Source organism: Pseudorasbora parva, chromosome 23, assembly GCF_024679245.1.
Source record: "Pseudorasbora parva isolate DD20220531a chromosome 23, ASM2467924v1, whole genome shotgun sequence".
Taxonomy (NCBI): domain Eukaryota; kingdom Metazoa; phylum Chordata; class Actinopteri; order Cypriniformes; family Gobionidae; genus Pseudorasbora; species Pseudorasbora parva.
In genome coordinates, this window is record NC_090194.1 from 7,857,900 (window position 1) to 7,879,180 (window position 21,281).

The 21,281-nt window shown below is 37.7% G+C and overlaps 2 protein-coding genes across 2 annotated transcripts in view; one reads left to right on the forward strand and one right to left on the reverse strand.

The window, feature by feature from the left end:
• grm5a (glutamate receptor, metabotropic 5a) overlaps positions 1-16,190 on the reverse strand; it is a 35,291-nt gene extending 19,101 nt beyond the window's left edge. The window contains exons 1-3 of the mRNA XM_067433858.1: positions 16,055-16,190; positions 13,893-14,629; positions 3,145-3,394 (exon numbers count right to left, since the gene is read on the reverse strand). Of these exons, the coding sequence (XP_067289959.1) occupies positions 3,145-3,394; positions 13,893-14,577 (935 nt within the window). The 5' untranslated portion in view covers positions 14,578-14,629; positions 16,055-16,190. The remainder of the gene's footprint in view (positions 1-3,144; positions 3,395-13,892; positions 14,630-16,054) is intronic.
• Positions 16,191-18,022: 1,832 nt separating this feature from the next.
• Positions 18,023-21,190, forward strand: kpna7 (karyopherin alpha 7 (importin alpha 8)). The gene is made up of 10 exons (XM_067433863.1): positions 18,023-18,247; positions 18,359-18,499; positions 18,580-18,665; positions 18,750-19,018; positions 19,189-19,271; positions 19,361-19,624; positions 19,700-19,933; positions 20,469-20,651; positions 20,747-20,893; positions 21,047-21,190. Exons 1-10 carry the CDS (start codon positions 18,182-18,184, stop codon positions 21,134-21,136), a joined length of 1,563 nt encoding a protein of 520 aa, XP_067289964.1. The 5' UTR covers positions 18,023-18,181; the 3' UTR covers positions 21,137-21,190.
• Positions 21,191-21,281: the final 91 nt, after the last annotated feature.

Sequence of the window (21,281 nt, forward strand, 5' to 3'; positions counted from 1 at the left end):
ATACCAATTTTTAAGTTACTATATGTAACACTTATTTTAAGTTACTATATGGACTTACTATATTCATAAAAATAAATGATGCATAATTACGAGTACCTAATTCTATAGAAAGTACATGTAGTGAACTGCTATTACTCAGTACTTATTTGTTTAAGTACAATGTAACTACCAGTACATTAACTTAACAAAGTGTAACCAAATATCGCTTTAACGCTGCTACAAATTAACACATGCTTAAAATAAATTTTCACAAACAGTGGTGCTTTTTTGAGATTTAACTACCAATTGCTACCTTAAAGTTGCAGAATGTAAAAATGATACTAGTGGTTGAAATGGGTACTGCAGTAAAAATTCTAAATATTGTTTGCTCCGCCCCTGCTCCCTCCTCCTCAGACTCAATGCTCACACGGTTTGCCAGTTTGGAGACATGCAACAGGAGCGAGAGCAATAAATTTATCCCCCCAAATAAATTGACGAGTTAATTTTAATACTCCTGTTATTAGAGATTTTGAGATCTTTGAGGCTTTTTTAGGTCGGGGTAGACTCTGCGATCTCTGACCCAGTTTTTTCGCTGGCTTCCATGGCTGAAATACAGTGTTTTTTTCTCCCAACTGGCAACCTGGAGTCTCAAAATACTATTGGGTAAACTGGCAATGTGCAGTTTTGCACTGACCAAAACAAAAACAGACATGTCGGCATTGTTTTTCAGAGAAACAAGTATGTGAACTCATATTATTCAAACATATTATAGCATTTTTATGCTTAAGTACAGTCAAAAACTTACATACAGGACATTTAAAGAGCTGTTTTAGGTAAATGAAATAAAGCTGAAATAAAATCGTTGATAAAAACAAAAAAAATTAAATTAAGAAACTTTAAAGAAAATTAGAAATGTTGTCTTGGCTTAGCTTATTAACTGAAATAAATAAGTTGAAGTTGAAGTTCTAAAATTACTCAAACTTAAAAAACATTATGCAGTGAATGCTCTGCTGAAAAATTTAAGCTAATTCATAAATTAGATTAATAAATACTATAATAGCATACAAATAATACAAAAAAACTGGTATAAATTCATGTACTTAATTAATTCAGGTTGATTCAGGGATATTAAAAATATCAGCTGCTCCTTTTCGAGGTCACCACTGGACCATCCGCATATTTATCTGGCATATGTTTTTCTACCTCTAATATACCCATTAATTTAGCTGTCACCATTTTTAGGTTGCCAATTGAAGGCATGATATATCAGTAATTTAGCAGAAGGTGTTCTTATCCAGTTAATTTAATGTAAGCTCATCCTTAAAGGTGAAGTGTGCACTAAACAGAACTGCAAAAAAAATATGTTTTCCCAAAACAGCCCCAACATGTCTTCTATAATTTGGTAGAACAGCTAACCCCACCATAGTTTGAGCCAGATGTTGACTCATCTGATCTTCCTTATAGACATTTACATTTACATTTAATCATTTAGCAGACACTTTTATCCAAAGCGACTTATAGCCATCTCTGCATATACTGGAATAAGGAATTTAAACTTTTAAAATTACACTTCACCTTGAAGATTTTATAAAATGATCCTCATATCCACCAATAAGCGAATGTCTAAATACCAAACCGAAGAGCTCCTGAACAGAAGCAGAAATTGGAGGGATTATTCTTAGTTTAATATCTCAAAGACATAATACATTATTTCAGTCCTTAATACCCATAATAAGCGATTTATTAATGGAACAGTGAGAACTGAATTGGGGGTGAAGCTAAAAATAGGTAATTTAGATGTCACACTCCAGGAGATTAAAAATGGGAAGAATCATTTCTTACTTCATTTGACACTGTGAATATCATGTGCACATTTTTCAAGATGTCGATGCCAAGTCAAACTCTTAAAATACTCTTTTCACAGGATCTGTCATAAATCAGTTATCTTTTTATAAGTCATTGAATGGCAAATTAGTAATCTTTCACAAACAGGAGTACTGGAGCGTCTCTGTGTTTGTTAGGTATGGTTGAAATGCAAGAGTGTTTAAGAGACAATCTGTTAGAGATTTATTTAGGTGTCACTACACCTTTCAAGTCTTGATTACAGAATCAATAGGCTCACTCAAGAGGAGTTATTATCCTAACACGAATCAAGTGCCTTCACTAAAACAATTATAAATCACATACCTTGCATCAGTGGTGGATGATTGTTCACTATAATGGTGATGAGGATGGTGATGGCAACATTTGTGGTGATAACAGACAGAAAGATGAGCCTTGCTTCCATGTTTTGATCCATCTTGATTTTGTCTCTCACACACACATACAAGTAAAGAGTTGCAGATGATGATCAACAGACGTGGGTGGACATTCAAAAGGTAAACACAGTCTTTTTGAGATACCTACAGAACTGCCTGATGGTGTGGCCCTATCTGACCCACAATGTCTGTGGAAAAAGCACTACATGAACACAAGATAACAGGCAGTAAAGAAGATACAGAAGATAGAGGTCGCCGGGGCTGGTTGTCACATGTGCTATATCTCAGAAACCAACATATGGTTTTGAATCAAACAAATTACCGAAATGTATGTTTACTCTAGGTTTCTCGATATGTTGTCAGAGCAAGTTCTCTCATGTGCATCATTTTTTACAATTTATGAATTATAATAAATGTTAGACAAAAGTGTTTTTTTTAATAATCTCTCTTTTGTACATTTACGTTAGTACTTTGTTTTACACATTTTGTTGTTCATTTAATAATTTTGAGCTTTATAATAGTTTTTGTGGAGAAACCTACAAAGCCAAATTTGTGTTCCCTCACAAAATGTTTGCGTAGCATTCCCTCAAAAAACTTTGTTTTCCTAACTATGTTTTGTATCTAAACAGACTGAACATCCAAACACAAATCTATTCACTGGAGTAAATCATGTGGTAACTAGCCCCAGTCTCGTCTACAATCTTTCTCAAGTGTGCTGCAAAAGTAAGCTTTTCTAACACCTAAACTTTGAGGAAAAAAATTGATTTGTTTTCCAAAACTGTCAAGAGTGCTTGCCACAGCTTACAGGCATAATTTCAGGAGTGTGTTCTTGCAGTTTCTTTGATAAGAAAGCATCTGCCAGGAATATAAATCTATGTGTATGGAGTACATGTGTTGGGTTACTCACCTGCCAACCAACAGGAACTCTCCAACTAGGCGGCGGCGTCTCATTGCCATGAGTATGCCACGTACGGTCATGCCCTCGCAGAAGCACGCCACCACGCGGGCTTTGGGCAGGTGGCTTCTGAGCTTATCGAGAAGACGGTCAAAACTCTGTTCTCCAGCATTGCTGTAGATCTTGTCAGAGTGGGCGATACAGATGCCCTCTTTTGCAGCCATGTCTTTGAAGGCCTCCATTCCACTCTCCCCATAGTTCCCTGAAGAGTGAGAAATGTAATAATTTTTAAAGGGTTACTTCAGCGATTTAGCATATGGTTTTGTATCAGTAGAAACCCTGGCGTATATTCAAATGATTGTGCTTCCCCCCTCATATCCCCCTGAGACGAGATATTTATGTATTTTATTTCTGGAAAAAATCATGCAGGTTGAAAACATGCAGAAATAGCTCCTACTGCTGGCTGTAGTCTTTAGCCTCTGGCCAAAAAATCCTCAGATGACGCAAAATTACGATATTTGCATCATCTGAGGATTTTTTGGCCAGAGGCTAAAGACTACAGCCAGCAGTAGGAGCTATTTCTGCATGTTTTCAACCCGTCCATGGGGGATGGGATCGCACTCACAGCGTTCGGCTCGGGCAGCATGTAAACGGAGCGGCAGCCGGTGGAGCAAAGTGAGTGCTTCTCAAATGAATTCCTATGAAAGTTAAGCTTCCAAAGTGAACTGAAAACAGGCCAGACTGAACACGCGCTATGAATCTGCTCTTGTGATGAATGTAATCTGACTCCTTCTGCGTTTGTGCCGTGACTCTCGTTCGGCTCACTCACATTTTATTGAACAGACACGTTCAGTTTTTAATTGTAGTGTCTGTTCTCTAAATGAACTGATTTTATGAAAATGAACGCAATGGGAAAGTGATCCAGTAATCCAACTGTGATTTTGGGAGTGGCCTCATAGGTCAGCGAAGCAGGTGCATTCTTGGAGTTGTCTTTTATTCCCACGAGACAAAAATAAATTTTCTGTCTTTTCTCAGTCTAGAAGGCACCAAATTCAAAAATTATTTCACATTTCTACTACATTAATGACCCAGTTTAAATATAAAGCTTAATGCTAAATCACTGAAGTAACCCTTTAAGCTTGAAACATGCACTCTATGTTATATATTACATTAGTGACCAAAAGTGATGTCTAGAGGGGATATTTATTGGGATATTTGATCTTCAAGTTAAATTAAACTGTCAAAATTTGAAAAAAATTGATAATTATTAAATATTTTAAATATGAGGAAAGAACAAAACACTAAATTTGGTTATGGTGTGAATCACTGCAAAAAGTTTTGGCAAAAAACTACAGCTGAGAAACTATCCTGTGGCATTTAAGAGGAAGATGAAGGAGGTGCGGAAACAGATAGCTTGCCACTTAAAGATATTTTATTTGACATAACAAAACAAGGAACAGTTATTCAAACAAGAGAAAACCCAGGCAGCAACACATCAGCTTACACACACACACACACACACACACACACACACACACACACACACACACATACACGAACACCGAAAAAGGACCGAAAAAAAACAGAGAGCTTAAAAACAAGAAGTAACTCAACAAAAACCAGATGTGTAACAATCTGTGACCATGACAACTGTTGAGTGATAGGAACACAGGAAACTGAAAGCAGCATATGAAGGATGGCAAACTAATAATTAACTAGAACAAAGTGACAAAACAAAACCACGGCTAAAAAATGAAACAGAAGACAATGGGTCTTATTCGCTAATAATTCCATGGATTATTTCGTATTTGTACATACAGGAGAACTTCTCACAAAAAACAAAACAAACCATGCCTTTTCACAAATGTTCATATGCACATGAATTTGCACATGAACTGGTGTTAGTGAATGTAGGGTATTCTAAATGAGCAGCTTCTTGCACAAGGTTAGTCATTTGCATAAAACACTCCCAAATCATCTCCATATAAGGGCTTTCCACACACGCTTTCCTTACAGCTTTTTGTCACCCAAACTTGCCACTCTTTACAGACATGCTCTCGCCCGTATCCTTGAGCAATGCCAACTGTGCCATTCTCACAATAAACACCTTTTATTAAACCCAGATTACAGAGCTCTCATTAGCCATCTTCTAAATTAAGAGAAATCTCGCAGCTGAACTATAACACAGCTTTTCTTACTCTTTAATTGTATATGATTGAAAGTATTTATGATAAAAAAATTATAAAGTATATTATTTAATAATTTGATTATATAATTGTATATATGGTTTATATAATACAATTAATGCTATAATTACAGTCATGTTAGGATGAAATATAACTTTTTAATAGTTATAAAGCCATAAAGAGTAAGTTATTTTTGAGTATGTGTGGTTTCATTTCCTATATTTTTTCGTAAATTTAGAAAGATTTTTTTTTTTTACAAAATCTTTGGTGAATTGTGATCTGTTCTGCCGACGCACATTTCACCCACAGAAATGTGTGCGTATACGCATGATTATGTGTATTTATGCGCATACGGAATATTATATTGTAATTTTACACTGATTCAGTAAAAATTATATAGAATAATTCCTTGTGTTTTTGTTTGTAACACAGTTACATTCTAGCTGTACAATTTCAAGCTGTTTTATATTAAAAAGATAAAATAGCTTGAAATTGTACAGCTAGAATGTAACTCTGTGTTACACAAACATGTTAATTGGTGCACAAAACAATCCACACTAAAATGTGATGCTTAAAATGTCCAAATCATGCTGAAATGACTTTATTAAGATCTTCAGGAGGAAATGAAGAGTTGTAGGTGCTACACATGAACAACAGCTCAAGGTTTGACTGACTTCCTCACATTTTATCCTCATAATCAGTTAGTGTTTAGAAATAATGTCTATATTAATTCGGACACTGGAGGAAAGTGTGAAATTGTTTCTCAACACAATTTTGAACACAATTTTGAGCGATCATGGAAATGTAGATTTCTCATGAAATTACCTACTGTACTGTTTATCATCTGTCCATCATCGTCTAAAGCCCGCCCAGATCGGAACTGCCTGACCTAAAAATGTTGTGGGCGGGGCTAAGTTCGGCTGGCATCCAGGCTAGAAATGACCCTTTCAAACTGTTTTTTCTGTTGAACTAAAAAGTAATGTTTTGTCAGATTTACTGCAATGACTTCAAAATAATCATTTATATTCTATAAAAGTGTCCATGTTCTGTGCTTTGCTTCCTGGATATATTTAGTAAGAAACATAAATAGAATTCACTTTTTAGAAAAACTAATGAAAAACAGGCCATGGTGCCCCTCTTACACAAAGCGTCAGGGGTAAACTCCCCCAATTTACATAAAAATCAGGTCACCTACTTTTGTGTGAGAAATGTTCCCAGTCTTCACACATTTTATGAGGTGTGAATTTCATACAATTGCAGAGATGGCTTGATAAAAAGCAAACATGCAGCTTAATTTCACCCCAAATTCGACTTTCAAATTTTTTTCCAAATCAATGACCAAAAATCTTATACCCAAGATTATGCACACTGGTAATGAAGATTACAAGTGATTAAGCTTTGCTAGCAGTGAGCGAAGTGGTTAACAGTCTGGACTCGTAACCTAAAGGTTGCAGGTTCAAATTTGGCAGGAATGTTATGTGAACTGTAAAGTCACTGAGATGCCCTATCATCACCACTGTGTCCCGGGGGAAATTTTTTTTTAACCCCAGGTTGCTATTAGCATTCCAGCGAGTACACTTGTGTTTTAAAATGGAGGGTGTTTGCTAAAAATGCAGCAGACGTTGGTCATTACCATTTTAATGTTCCAATCAATAATGTCTCATTATATTAATAATTACACTACCATAATGCTTGGGGCCAGAAACTTTTTTATAAAAGAGAAATAATACTTTTATTTGGCAATTAAATGGAAGTAAATTGCAATAAAATTATCAAAAGTGACAGTAAACCCAATTATGTTTTATTTTATTATATAGCAAATGCTATTTTAACTCAATGCTGTTCATTTGACATTCTGTTCATCAATGAATCATGGTTTCCACAAAAATATTAAGCAGTACAATTTTTTTCAACATTGATAATAATAAGAAATGTTTCTTGAGCATCAAATCAGCATATTAGATTGATTTCTGAAGGATCATGTGACACTGAAGAGACTGAAACTTTACCATCACAGGAATACATTACATTTCAAAATATATTCAAATAGAAATCAGTTATTTAAAATAATAATAATATTAGTTGTAATACAATTTCACAATTTTATATTAATTATATTATGAATAAATGAATAAATATATCAAATGCATTTATTCATGTTGTGTAAGTGTCTGAAAAATGTATTATATATTTATATTTATTATATTATATATAATATTAGAATTTTGAATAAACAGTGATTCAATAAAATATATAAAATAATGAGTTGTTTTTAATATAAAATAGCTTGAAATTGTAGAGCTAAAATGTATAATATGTATAATGTATAATGAATGCAGAGACAACGAGACAAAAAGATAATCTTAGCAACCCCAAGATTTTGAATAGTATAGTGTCTGTCAATATTATAAAATGTGAAATACTAATGTGTTATTTTAACACTTTAGCTTTAAATATAATCTTTCAACTATAACAAATGCAAAATAATGAGACAATCCTCCAGAAAATGAAATAACAACAACAAAAATGCAAGCATCAGTGCGTATTAGTAATGGATTTGATAGATTTGTGGTTTGTCTCACTCTAAAACATCTAAACTGTTTGCTTAAATTACAGAATCAGTATGAAAATATTTAAATTTGAAAAATAAGAGAATGAATTCTCAATCCCTCACTGTGAAATGATTTGAGTTGTTTAGCAGCATACATTCTGCACTTTATTGCCATAATCAAGGCATAAATGTGTCACCCATGTCTTACTTCGTGACTATCAAATGCATCTCATACTTCTGATGTCTTAGATTTGAGAAATATACTTCCAAATGCACATGACTCCATCTCTAATCTCTCTCCCCAGGGAAGGACTTCTTCAAATCTTTCACTCCATTCCTCTGTGCCAGTTCGGTGAATTAATTCTCTTGCTGCGCTCATACTTCACTAGAACCTTCTGTCTCAGATAAAAATGGATATATAATAAAAAAAAATTGGAGTTGCATAATATTTTTCAAGCATTTATTCGATAAAGAGAAGAAAACAAGTGGCCTCACAATCTAATACGTTGGTCAACAAAATAAAAAATATGGCTAAAATGACCTCTGCATATAGTAACAGAGTTATTTTGATGACCTTAACTGTCTCTTTCCCTCCTACAGAGAGACAGACACTGCAGACAAGTCTTCAAACAGTGTGTTCACTCAAACAGGAAAATTCATTAAACGCCCACAGACGGCGAAAACAGAGCTAAAGATGTAAATTATCATCATGGTCGCCTTTCAGTTGATGATTTCTGTTTGTTCTATGATCTGTCATGAGGCCAAAAAAGGCCAAAACAAAAGCACAGCAGCAACACAATCTATTAACCATTCATTCTGTGTATGCTGTATGCAAAGCATCATGGGGTGTTTTCAAACATCAAAGACACACTTGAGCCTTATGAAACAATACACATACAAATCTACAGGAAGGGATGATTCTTCTTGGCCCATCATTTGAATGGTCTTGGTTTGAACCATGCGCTTGACCCCGGGTTATTGTCATTCTGAACAACACTTTTACCCTGGGTATGGGAACGTTTCACACTTGTAATTTAGATGCAGAGTTAGCACCACTTTTTACCCGGGGTTATGAAACGCTGCCCCAGAGCGGTGTTAGAATGTTACCGCTGGATGCTTAACAACAGACAACCAAACACGTACATATTTGTGTATAGCCCCGGCCAAAAGCTTTGAGAATTACACACATATGAATTTTCACAAAGTCTCCTTTCTCAGTTTTTATGATGACAATTTGCATATACTCCAGAATATGATGAAGAGTGATCAGATGAATTGCAATTAATTGCCATGAAAATGAACTTAACCCCCCAAAAAAACATTTCGTCTCCATTCCAGCCCTGCCATAAAAGGACCAGTTGACACCATGTCAGTGATTCTCTTGTTAACACAGGTGAGAGTGATGGCGAAGACAAGGCTGGAGATCACTCTGATTGAGTCATGCTTATTGAGTTAGAATAACAGACTGGAAGCTTTAAAAGGAGGGTGGCGCTTGAACTCATTGGTCTTCCTCTGTTAACCATGGTTACCTGTAAGGAGACACGTGCAGTCATCATTGCTGTGCACAAAAATTGATTCACAGGATATTGCTGCTAGTAATATGCACCTGAATCAACCATTTATTGGATCATCAAGACCTTCAAGGAGAGAGGTTCAATTGTTGTGAAGGTTTCAGGGCGCCCAAGAAAGTCCAGCAAGTGCAAAGACCGTCTCCTAAAGTTGATTCAGCTGTGGGATCGGGGCAGAACCATTGCAGAGCTTGCTCAGGAATGGCAGCAGCAGGCAGGAGTGAGGCGAAGACTTTTGGAGGATGGCCTGGTGTCAAGAAGGGTAGCAAACCCTTTTCTCTCCAGAAAAACATCCAGGACAGTCTGATATTCAGCAAAAGGTACAGGGACTGGACTGCTGAGGGATGGGGTGAAGTCATTTTCTCTGATCAAGCCAGTTTCCGACTGTTTGGGGGATCCGAGAAAAAGCTTGTCCAAAGAAAAAAAGGTGAGCGCTGCCATCAGTCCTGTGTCATGCCAACAGTAAAGCATCCTGAGACCATTCATGTGTGGGGTTGCTTCGCAGCCAAGGGAGTGCCTAAGAATGCTACAAAAATATAGCCTGACAAGCCAGACCCACATCAAGATGTTTGGTCTGGAAACTCACCATAGACAGGGCTCAATCCGAGGGGCGGGATAAACGGTTGTCTTTCAAACTCCCTCTGCACGCGATAGGATAGCGCTACAACCAACCAGAGCAACGAAGGTGAAACAGAGCTTGTTGATAGATTAAAGATTCACCGTATCCGCTCGGCTAAACTCCGAACACATCTTCCCTTCTTAAGAATGACTTCAGTGCCGTTCTTTGTTCTTTTCTCAGGGAAAAGCTTAACTCCAAGTCTTTGAGATTCGCGGTCAGAGCTGATTCGAAAGGCTGCCGTTCGCCAGTTTCTGTGTTTACTAGAAGCACGCAAGCGCAACTCGGCCGTCGTCATTATGTTAAGCCCCGCTAACCGACTCAATACACGATGTGATTGGCCCGTCCAGAGTTTGCCGTTTACAGCTCAGAAGGGTATTGAGATTTGCTAGACGACACTCGCGGGCAGATTAGATTTGCTGCCGCTAGGGTGCGTCTAGATTTCTAGGCTAACAAAAATATGCTGTGAGAGCAACTTCTCTCAACCATCCGAGAAAAGTTGGGTGACGCACTATGCCTTTTCCAGCATGATGGAGAACCTTGCCATAAGGCAAAAGTTATAACTAAGTGGGTCGAGGAACAAAACATCGAAACATTTGGTCCATGGCCAGGAAACGCCTCAGACCTTAATCCCATCGAGAACGTGTGGTCAGTCCTCAAGAGGCGGCTGGACAAACAAAAACCAACAAATTCTGACAAACTCCAAGCGTGGATTATGCAAAAATGGGCTGCCATTGGTCAGGATGTAGCCCAGAAGTTGATTGACTGACTGATGACAGCCCATTCTTGCATAATCAATGCTTTGAATGTGTTGTTTTTTTGTTTGTCTAAAAACCTTAAGTTCACCCAAAAATTAAAATTAGCTCATGATTTACCCTCAAGTCATAGGTGTATTTCTAAGCTTTATAATGGCAGCGAATTGCTGTCTCATTTAAAGCGTCCATAAAAGTGCATCTATCCATGATATAACTGCTCCACACGGCTCCAGGGGGTTAATAAAGGCCGTCTGAAGCAAAGTGGCGCATTTGTGTAAGACAAATATATATAATTAAAACTTTATAGACTAAAAAAACTAATTTACGCACCACTTCGCTTCAGAAGGCCTTGATGAACCCCCTGGAACCGTGTGGAGCAGATAGATGAATGGGTAGATGCACTTTTAGAAACTTAAAAAATGACACAACACGTTACAGCCATTATAATGCTTGGATCAGCCAGAACCTTTTTAATATAACTCCGAAAGAAGAACTTCAAATACACCTAGGATGACTTCAGGGTGAGAAAATCATGGGCTAATTTTCATTTTTGGGTGAACTAACCCTTAAATACCTTGAGTAAATTACTTTTCTCCCTAGTAAATCTCACTATTATACACACAGCTTTCATTAACAAAGAAATAAAAGGAATTTAAAGGTTGTTTTCATCTAAGACAAAGCAAAACAACTATTTTCCATTGGTGCTCAGCAGGCTGATTAACAAGCTGGTTAATAACCAGTCAAATCAAATGTGACTACAAACATTTGGTCTGTTTTATCAAAAGAGCCAACAAATGTCAAAGTATGATACAATACAAATAGAGCAATAGAATATGCAAGCAAATGAATCAACACCGTGGAGCTTTTCACAGCTCCTTGTTCTGTATGTGGGTGAAAACTGGGGTAGGCTTCACATTTAACTACCCGCTGGTAATTAACACCTGTCTGTGAGGTCATCAATCTTTCAGCCAAACTGCTTGAGGTTGTAATATATTGTAAACAATAGAAATAAAAAGGACTAAAAGCTTACACTCCCTTAAAATATATTCAAAATCACAGTGTAAAAAGCTTACTTATTATAATTCAGAGTGTAAAAGCTTACACTCCACTTTTTGGGATTTCTACATGGATTTGGCCTGCCCAAATTGAAAAGCTTCCCATACACACATACAGTTGTCTAGGTTCAAAATGTTGGTGTCATTTTACAGGAAACCCTTTAAAGTTACATCAAACACTGCTAAAAGTGATAAACATGTAAGTATATGTTGTCTAAGCTGTAATAACCCCCCAAAAAGTAGGCGCTTTTTGATTCCCCCCCCCCATAAATTCATTTTTAACAGTGTGTAACTGAGGTCCTGTGTGCTTTAGGAACCTGCAGACAGTTTGGGCTATTTCCATTAAATTACAGAAAATAGTGGAAAAAAGAAGTTTGTCTGTGTCATGTTGTATGCAAGATTTATTCAAATGGCTCTGAAGGGATGACCCCCTTCCCCCCCTTCCCCCAACCCTGCTACCCCACTCCACCACCATATACAGTGATATAAATGCAATATTCCAGTGTCATTAAATTAATTATACATGCTGGAAACAGCCCAAACTGTCTACAGGGTCCTAAAGCACACAGGGCCTTTCAACAATTAATTGATATAAAAAAAATCAAAAAGCGCCTAATTTTTGGGGGGTTATTACAGCTTACACAACATATGCTTACATGTTTATCACTTTTAGCAGTGTTTTATGTAATTTTAAAGGGTTTCCTGTAAAATGACACCAACATTTTGAACTTAGACCACTGTATGTGTGAATGGGAGGCTTTTCAATTTGGATCGGCCAAATCCAGGCGGAAATGGCACCAGAGTAATTTAGTGTAAATACATTACTTTGTGTAAAACAAATGCCAAAGTGATGCAAGTGATCTCCAGAAAGTAGAGACTCTAAGCTTTCAAATGACATCATAGCTCTTCCACAGACATTTAAAATTGAAAGTATATACATGCAATGTCATTCCCATCCCTGTAAAGGGTCCTTGGAATTTAAGTGGTTAAAGTATAATGCATATGAATGGTAACACAGATTATCAGAACTATGCGAGTAAAAAAAAAACATACAAAGACAAATCCATATTACGATCACTTCCAGTAAGTGAGGTCAATGTACACGATATGGAGTAGAGATACGCGCGAGAGATCACTTCTGGCGCTTGCGTAAACTACGCCATAACATTGACCTCACTTACAGGAAGTGATCGTGCACTAAAGGCTGTTGGACATATTAGGGTATTTTGGGTATTTGAGGTAAAAAATTATATAAATACTGTTCGATTTCTCGCACAAACTGATCATTTTGCATCTTAATACATTAACGTGTCATCACGAGCCACATGGTTTAATATGGATTTGTATGTGCATGTTTTTTTACTCAGTTCTCATGTGTTATCATTCACATGCTTTATATGACTGGCAAACTGCAAAAGTTGGAGTTAAAAATCTTCATTTGTGTTCTACTGAATAAAAAGTCACCTTTATCTTGGATGCCCTGAGAGTAAGCAGATAAACATAACATTTTCATTTTTGGGTGAACTACCCCTTTAATGCAGTTTAAATGGTGTTCAATCTTTTCTAACCAAATATAATTTAATAAACAAGATAAAAAAATATGAACAGATTCTTTGTTCTTGACTATAAACACTTTATAAGGAAGGATTCCTTAAATGATCTGACATTTCCCTCTATGAATAATAAAGAGATTTAGCTGTTTAGTCCTAGATTAAGGTGAACCGCAATGGATAGAATGATACATTATCCCCTAATAAAATCCCTCTGGGAATCTCTCACTTTGAGAGTGTGGAAGATTTAGCACTTTGAATAATAGCGTTACGTTCTGGTGGAGATCTGCGTTTCTCACTGGAAGACTTTTGTGAAATACTAATGCGAGGAAGAAATTAAACTTCCAGAACTAAAAAAATTATTCTGCTCAAAAGGAAAAACAGAGTTTCAGGGCGGATTTAGCTCTTCTTAGAGGCGTTTCTTTTCTAACGGTGGGAAATCTCTTGAAAATGCTTCCCTAAGGAGAGAGATCACGTACCTTCAGTGTGAATGGCAGATACGTAGGTCCAGTTGTATCGTTTGACGATGTCCACCATCGCTCTGGCTTGCTGGGCATCGGACGGCACCACCCTCATAAAGTACTTGTACAAAGACTTATCGCTGAGATCCATACTGGTTGCCGAATATGCAATCTGGGGGATGTTGAACAGCTGAAGGAGATTCTGAACCTGGATGGCCACAGAACTGGACCCAGGCCCGATCAGCCCCACAATGGGCTTCTTCCCTTTCATTGGAGTCCCTCCACCTTCAACTGAACACTTGGTAATGCCCTCCTCCTCCTCGGCTGAGACCAGGGTGTCGCGGATGAACTCGATGCTCTGCTCCAGAGCCACGGCCGAATGCCAGCAGGAGTCTCTGATCTCGCAGCCCAGCGTGATGTTGGGTAGGATGTGTGGGTCCGCGTTGATGCGGTCCAGGGTGTGCATCATGGCCTCCACCCGCTGGATGCCGTACTGCTCACGTACGGCACCGCACTTGCGCTCGTGAACCTTGTCAGCCGGCGGCTGATGATGGACAGAGAAGAGCGCCCCGATGATGATGTCCCCGGGAATGTGGGCCAAGATGCGTCGCTCGCTGGCCTGGGCCTTCGCTAAATTATCCGGCCGTGTAGGACCCAACCTGTCTCCGATCAGCACAAACACCAGTAAATGTAACATCCCCATTTCCTCGGCCCTCTCAGATCAGTGTAGAATACAAGCAGGTTCCTCAGGGCATCTGAAAGAGTCACAAGAAGCAGAAATCTTCAGAGCAATATCCCTAGAGATCATCAACCTCCCACTGAATCACCGAGGTGCATATTTGTGAGAGTCGTGATAAGGATGAGCTGTCGCCAGGGCAACGTCTTATTCTAAAGAGTGAGGATTTTCCAGCCTTCCTCTAAATATCTCGAGATCAGGAGGAAAACAAAGTTGAAACACACGTGAAGAAGTTCACGCTTATTTCCAGTCAGATCTCAGTTATGGGATGCATCATTAACACCTGATAGAAACAATAAGCATGTGCATCTTAAAATATGCATTGATTCAGATTCATGTATTCTTTCAGAATCATAACCTCCGAGATTTTCCACAACACAGAGACCCAGATGATAATAATCTTATGCAGATTTGCAGCCACTGAATATTTATACCGCCTCTTTACCCTTAACCCCCTTATAATTAATCTAAATGAATTATTAATTTCATTAAAAAGGAGTTATGCAGATAAATACAGAATTCCCTAGAATGATTGCTGGTTACTTATTATAAGCCACCCATTATATCATAAAATATATATGTCTCGCTCTTTCCTTTAGGTTACAGGATCTGAGGGTATAAATAGGGTATAATATCTCTGCTTTTACAGATCACTTGGAGACCACGTCATGTCAAGAAAACAGGAATTTGGAAACCGATATTGATAAATGTGCCTGGGCTAAATGTCTTTCTACAATACTTTTTGTTGCAACAGACTGATGAAATCCACTATATGAACACAGAACACCAATGAGACTGATCTTTCATACTGTGCTCAAAATACAGATGTTATTTCTGCAACATAGATGCACTATTTGTTCTTCCATTGCTGTGTTTTGCTTCAAACTTCAAAGAAACAGCCATAACTGTATGTTAAGTTTTTTCAACACGACAGAAGATCCTGAATTTCTTGAACACATAATTACTGGGCAGACTATTAAAGTGCATTCCGTCAAACTGAATTCGTGACAAACCACTAAGAGTTACTCAATAGTACAGAGAAATTAATACTGTAAAGAGAGCTTTCCATGGTCAAACGGTTTCTTTTATTGTAGCATTGTTTTGTTAGTTTAAAAAAAGACGTTAAACATTAGCAAAAAAATCATTACGTTATTAACTGATAAGGTGCCAGATTTAAAAGTTACACGAAGCATTCGCTGTTTTCAGAGCTGTCCATGGTGCTGAAACACACCAACCACAAACCAGTAAATCTGAAGCAATGAAAATCAAACTGTGGCGGAATACCACTTCATACGTTGCCATAACACATAATTAATAACTCACAGTAAGAACTCACTAAGAAAGCACATGCCCGTTCGAATCATTAGAAACATGACCATGAACATATATCGAACAAGTGTTAAATACCAACGGTTACAAAAACACCAATGAAAATAAAACTTACCGTTCGGTCGTCATTTTGGTCCAAATGCCCGTGTTCTCACAACCGGAGTGTCTCTGGGTGTATGAGCGCGTGCGAGGCGCGTTCACTTCAGCGACAACTCTCGCGCGCGTCACGTGACATATTTTGCTAAATATTTACATCTTGCTTGCTATCACTGTCCATGAAGATGAAACCCATGCAGAAGTGACATAGCCCACTCCAGTCATCTGGCAGTAGAAGAAAGGTCTAAAACTATTTATTTTGTTTAGTCTACACATAAACTTCTCTTTTACAAACAACAGAGGATTTTTTCACTGGCGTATACGCTCTATGTGTTTTAATGTTTACTTTTTCATGAATATCTCAAACGAGTGGTGGGGGTTAATACATTTTTTAATTAAAAGTCAAAACAAATATTTTTTTCAAATGTTAAATAATCTAGTAATTCCCCGACTAGAAAACGTTTTTATTAGATTTTTCCCTTAAGTATTTCTTTCAGTACTTGATGTGACCATTTTCCTTAATCATACGCACAGAGCGCCATCATCTGGTAATTCAAAAAATTATATAAATATCAAATATTATTTAAATATCAGTGCGATTTCTCACCCTTTTGTCTTAAAAACCCACAATCCCATATTCTCAAGTACCACAGACCTTTATCTTCTCATCATCACCAGACCAGAAATAACTTACAGGATATATTTTAGCTTTATCATTAATATTATTTACTTATCCAATATTACAATGTGTTTTTTAGTTGTGGAATGGTGAACTAATGTATATTAGAACCTCTGTAAACATGTTGAAAACCTGCCTCAAGATGTATTTGCACGAGGCCTTTGCTACTTTATAAGGACCAATTCGGTTTGGATTTTTAAAAAATGTATTTCTCTAATATTATGCATTTATTTAAAAAAATGTTTATCCTTATGAAATTGTACAACACTTTAGCACACTGTTGGTTTCAAGGTACTTTAATATATATATATATATATATATATATATATATATATATATATATATATATATATATATATATATATATATATATATATATATATATATATATATATATATATAATAACTCTAATATGAAGATTTGCTGCTCAAGAAACTTTTTTGATTATTTTCAATGTTGAAAGCAGTTGTATAAAACCTTTTTTTCAAGACTTTTTGATGAATAGAAAATTCAAATTAACAATATTTATTTTAAAATAGAATCTTTTGTAACATTATACGGGTCTTTACTGTCATTTTTGATTAATGTAATGAACCCTTGCTGAATAAATGTATATTTAAAAAAAAGAAAATCTTAATGACCCAAAACTTTTGAATGGTAGCCTACAAAAGATTGCAAAAGATTTCTATTTCAGAAAAATACTGTGATTTCTGAAGGATCATGTGACACTGAAGACTGGACTACTGATGCTGACAATTAGCTATGATCACAGGAATAAATTACATTTTAAAATATATTCAAATAGAAAATAGTTATTTTACATTTTAATATTATTTCGCAATATGACTGTTTTTGGTTGTATTAATAAATAAATGCAGCCTTGGTGAGCAGAAGAGACTTCTTTAAAAACATTCAAAGTCTTACCAATCAAAAACTTGAACAGCGGTGTATATATATTGGATTGGATTTTTAAAGGGCATTCATTAAAAAAGACATGCATATGCAGCTTCTATCTTATTATATCACCATTGGCCTCTAGATGGCAATAATATACCTTTTTTCATTCACAGGTACACAAATACTTCAAAATCACATTTTGCTGAGGTTGTGGCATTAGTTGGTTAATTATTAACTTTTATTTTTATTATTATAATGTATTTGTGTAATCCAAAACGTGAAACAACATCGTATACACACACCAAACAAAGTGTGAATCTTCTGATCGGAGGTGTGTCTCAAAGCTAAAAACGAATAGCTATCACCTGATTATAATCATGCTTGTCTATTTAATGCTCTTTTCGGCTGGTTACGTTATTGCAGTTGAGTCTGTCGTTGAGAGGTCTGTTTAGTACACAAACGCCTGCTGTAGTGCTGTTTGGGGAGTTATTTGTAACGTTTGATCTTAAAACCTCTTGTAGAAGTTTGTCAGGCGTGATTAGCCTTTGGCTAGTGCTTTGAGTGTGAAAATGCCTACAGAAAATCTGTCTGATAAACGCATGTCCAAGTTCAAAAATAAGGGCAAGGAGCCAACGGTGAGCTGTGCATCCTTTCTGGCTACTTTTTTTATTATTATTTTTTTTTTACTTTTAACCGTTGGTTCCTTAAAATCTCTTGATAGACTCACACCTTATCTCTGCTTGCAGAAATTGCGTGACCGCAGGATTGCGGAATGCGTTGAGCTTCGGAAAGCTCAAAGGGTGGAAAGTATTCTAAAGAGGAGGAATATTTCATCCATGGGCGATGAGGAACCTCTGTCACCAGAGTTTAACACTGACAACGAACAGGTGTTTGCTAGCTTCACCTTAAGTCAAAACTCACTTTTTTTTTACAACACCCTGCATCTCACAGTTTTTGTTTCGTTAAGGTCATATCTGCAGCAATTCAAGAGATTGCTGTAAATGTGAACGCTGACTGCCCTGAGAAGCAGAGACAAGGTTGTCAAGCAGCTAGGTACAGTAACCAATCTTAACATGACCAGCATTCATCTCAAATCACGTTACAGAACATTACCAACCTTCAACTTGATCCCTACAGAAAGCTGCTTTCTCGGGAGAGGAACCCTCCCCTTAAAGAGATCATAGAAGCAGGACTTCTGACTCGTTTTGTGGAGTTTCTAGGGAGGAACGATGATCCCACGCTGCAGTTTGAGGCTGCCTGGTCTCTTACTAACGTTGCATCTGGCACCTCTTGGCACACACAACAGGTGGTCGAGCATGGAGCCGTGCCAGCCTTCATTGCCCTGCTGGCTTCACCAATGCTGAACATCAGTGAACAGGCTGTCTGGGCTTTGGGTAACGTTGCAGGTGAGGATACTTTGGACTTTAGGGGGCTCTGCATCCCAACATGGAGATTGACCACTTGCACTGTAATGTTTGGTGCAACGAGTAGTTTCATCAGGAAAAAGATGAAAGGTGCCAGTTGTACCATTCTGACACTTTGGAACTGTTTGCCATTGTGTTTTTCTTCCGTTTAGGTGACGGTCCATCATATCGAGATGCCCTGATTGACTGTGGCGTCATTCCTGCGCTGTTGGCACGGCTCACACCTGATGCTCCTGTGAGAGGCTTCTTCTGGACACCCCACACTACTTTAATAGCAAATGTAAACCCACATACAGAAGGGTAACCACATTAATTGTTTTGCAGGTGGGATACCTTCGCAACCTCACATGGACCCTGTCAAACCTTTGTAGGAACAAGAACCCCTTCCCTCGTTTTAGTGCTGTCCAACAAATGCTCCCCTCCATAGTCCAACTGCTCCACCATGGTGACAAATCCATCCTGTCTGATGCATGCTGGGCCATTTCATACCTCACTGATGGACCTAATGAACGGATTGATGTGGTTATCAAGACTGGAATCCTTCCTCGCTTGGTTGAACTGTTGGGCATTGAGGAACTTAATGTGGTGGTAAGTACACAGAATTTGTTTTTTTAAAAACATTTTGGTCTTGCTATTCTACCACTTAAGAGGCATTTTCTCTAGACCCCAGCCCTACGTGCGATTGGGAACATTGTCAGCGGCTCAGATCTGCAGACTCAAGCGGCCATTGACGCAGGCGTGTTAAGTGCCTTGCCCCAGCTGATGCGACATCCCAAATCCAGTGTTCAAAAGGAGGCAGCTTGGGCAGTGTCCAACATTGCAGCTGGACCCTGCCAACAGATTCAACAGCTCATCACGTGTGGCTTGTTGGCTCCTCTAGTGGATCTCCTAAGGAATGTATGTTGTAACTGATTCTTTGCTTTATGTTGAGGTTTCCTCCCCCACAGAGTTGCCCATAAAACGCTTTGGCTACAGTGTGACTGCATGCTTCTAAAGATGGGCATAAAATGAGGCCAATTATACAAGTAGTCCCTCCTAAGGGCCTTTTGAAATGTGGTTTCATTCCCAGTTGGGAAAAATATACTGTAACATGCGTTGTCAAATCTGAGGCATTTGCATGGAAAGAGCAGGCTTTAACATCCAAATGGCTACAATGAATTTGGTCTTGTACTTATGACTGTTCTTAATGTTTATCAGGTGAAATTGATTAACCAGAACCTTTTTTGGGCTGTTTTTTTTTTCCAATATTTTAGGTAACTTCTAATTGGGATTCAAAAAAAAGGATGTCTAATTTGGAGACAAAATGGTTATGTACCCAAATGTAGTGCCTCCCATACCCCCCCCCCCCCACCCCCCCCCCCCCCCCCCCCCCCGGTTTGGCCAGCATTTGACACAGATCATCCTGTCTGTAACTCTTCAACTCGTTTTGCAGGGTGACTTCAAAACCCAGCGAGAGGCAGTATGGGCAGTGACTAACTACACAAGTGGTGGTACTGTAGACCAAGTTGTTCATCTGGTCAAGTGTGGTGCTTTAGAGGCCATCTTGAACTTGCTTCAAGCTAAAGACACAAAGACGGTCCTGGTCATCCTAGATGCCATAAATAACATTTTCTTGGTGAGTTCATTGTGTGGTTTCATAAATATGCAAAACCTTCCAGTGTCTGGCAATGTGTGAGGTATATGCTAAAATATTAACTGTACCTTCTGCAGGCTGCTGAGAAACTTGGGGAGGTGGATAAGCTTTGTTTGTTGGTGGAGGAAGTGGGAGGGCTGGATCGAATCGAGCTGCTTCAAAACCACGAGAACAATGCTGTGTATCGAGCGGCTCAAGCTCTTATTGAGAAGTATTTTAGTGAGGTGGGTGTCGCTGAAATTCACTTGTTAAATGTTTTTGTAATACATTTTGATTGCAAGTGCATTTTGATCTTTCAAATCTGAAGACTCCTTTCCATCAATTTCTTTTTTTCTTTCTCTCCCACACCGTCTTTACATTATACACTCTGGCTCAAGGATGGTGAAGATCAGTGCCTGACAACTGAAGCCACAGACACAAACTTTGTCTTTGGCGCATCTAAGGTCCAAAAAAGATTTGACTTTTGATATCCTTTTTAAAAAAAGTTTCAATTGAATAAAAATGAATATTTTTTTGCTGCACGTTCTGGCATATTTTCTTAAATTATTTGGGGGGCGAGGCAGTTGTCAATTGTACAGTTGTTTTCATCCTTCCCTCAGGACATTTTGACCT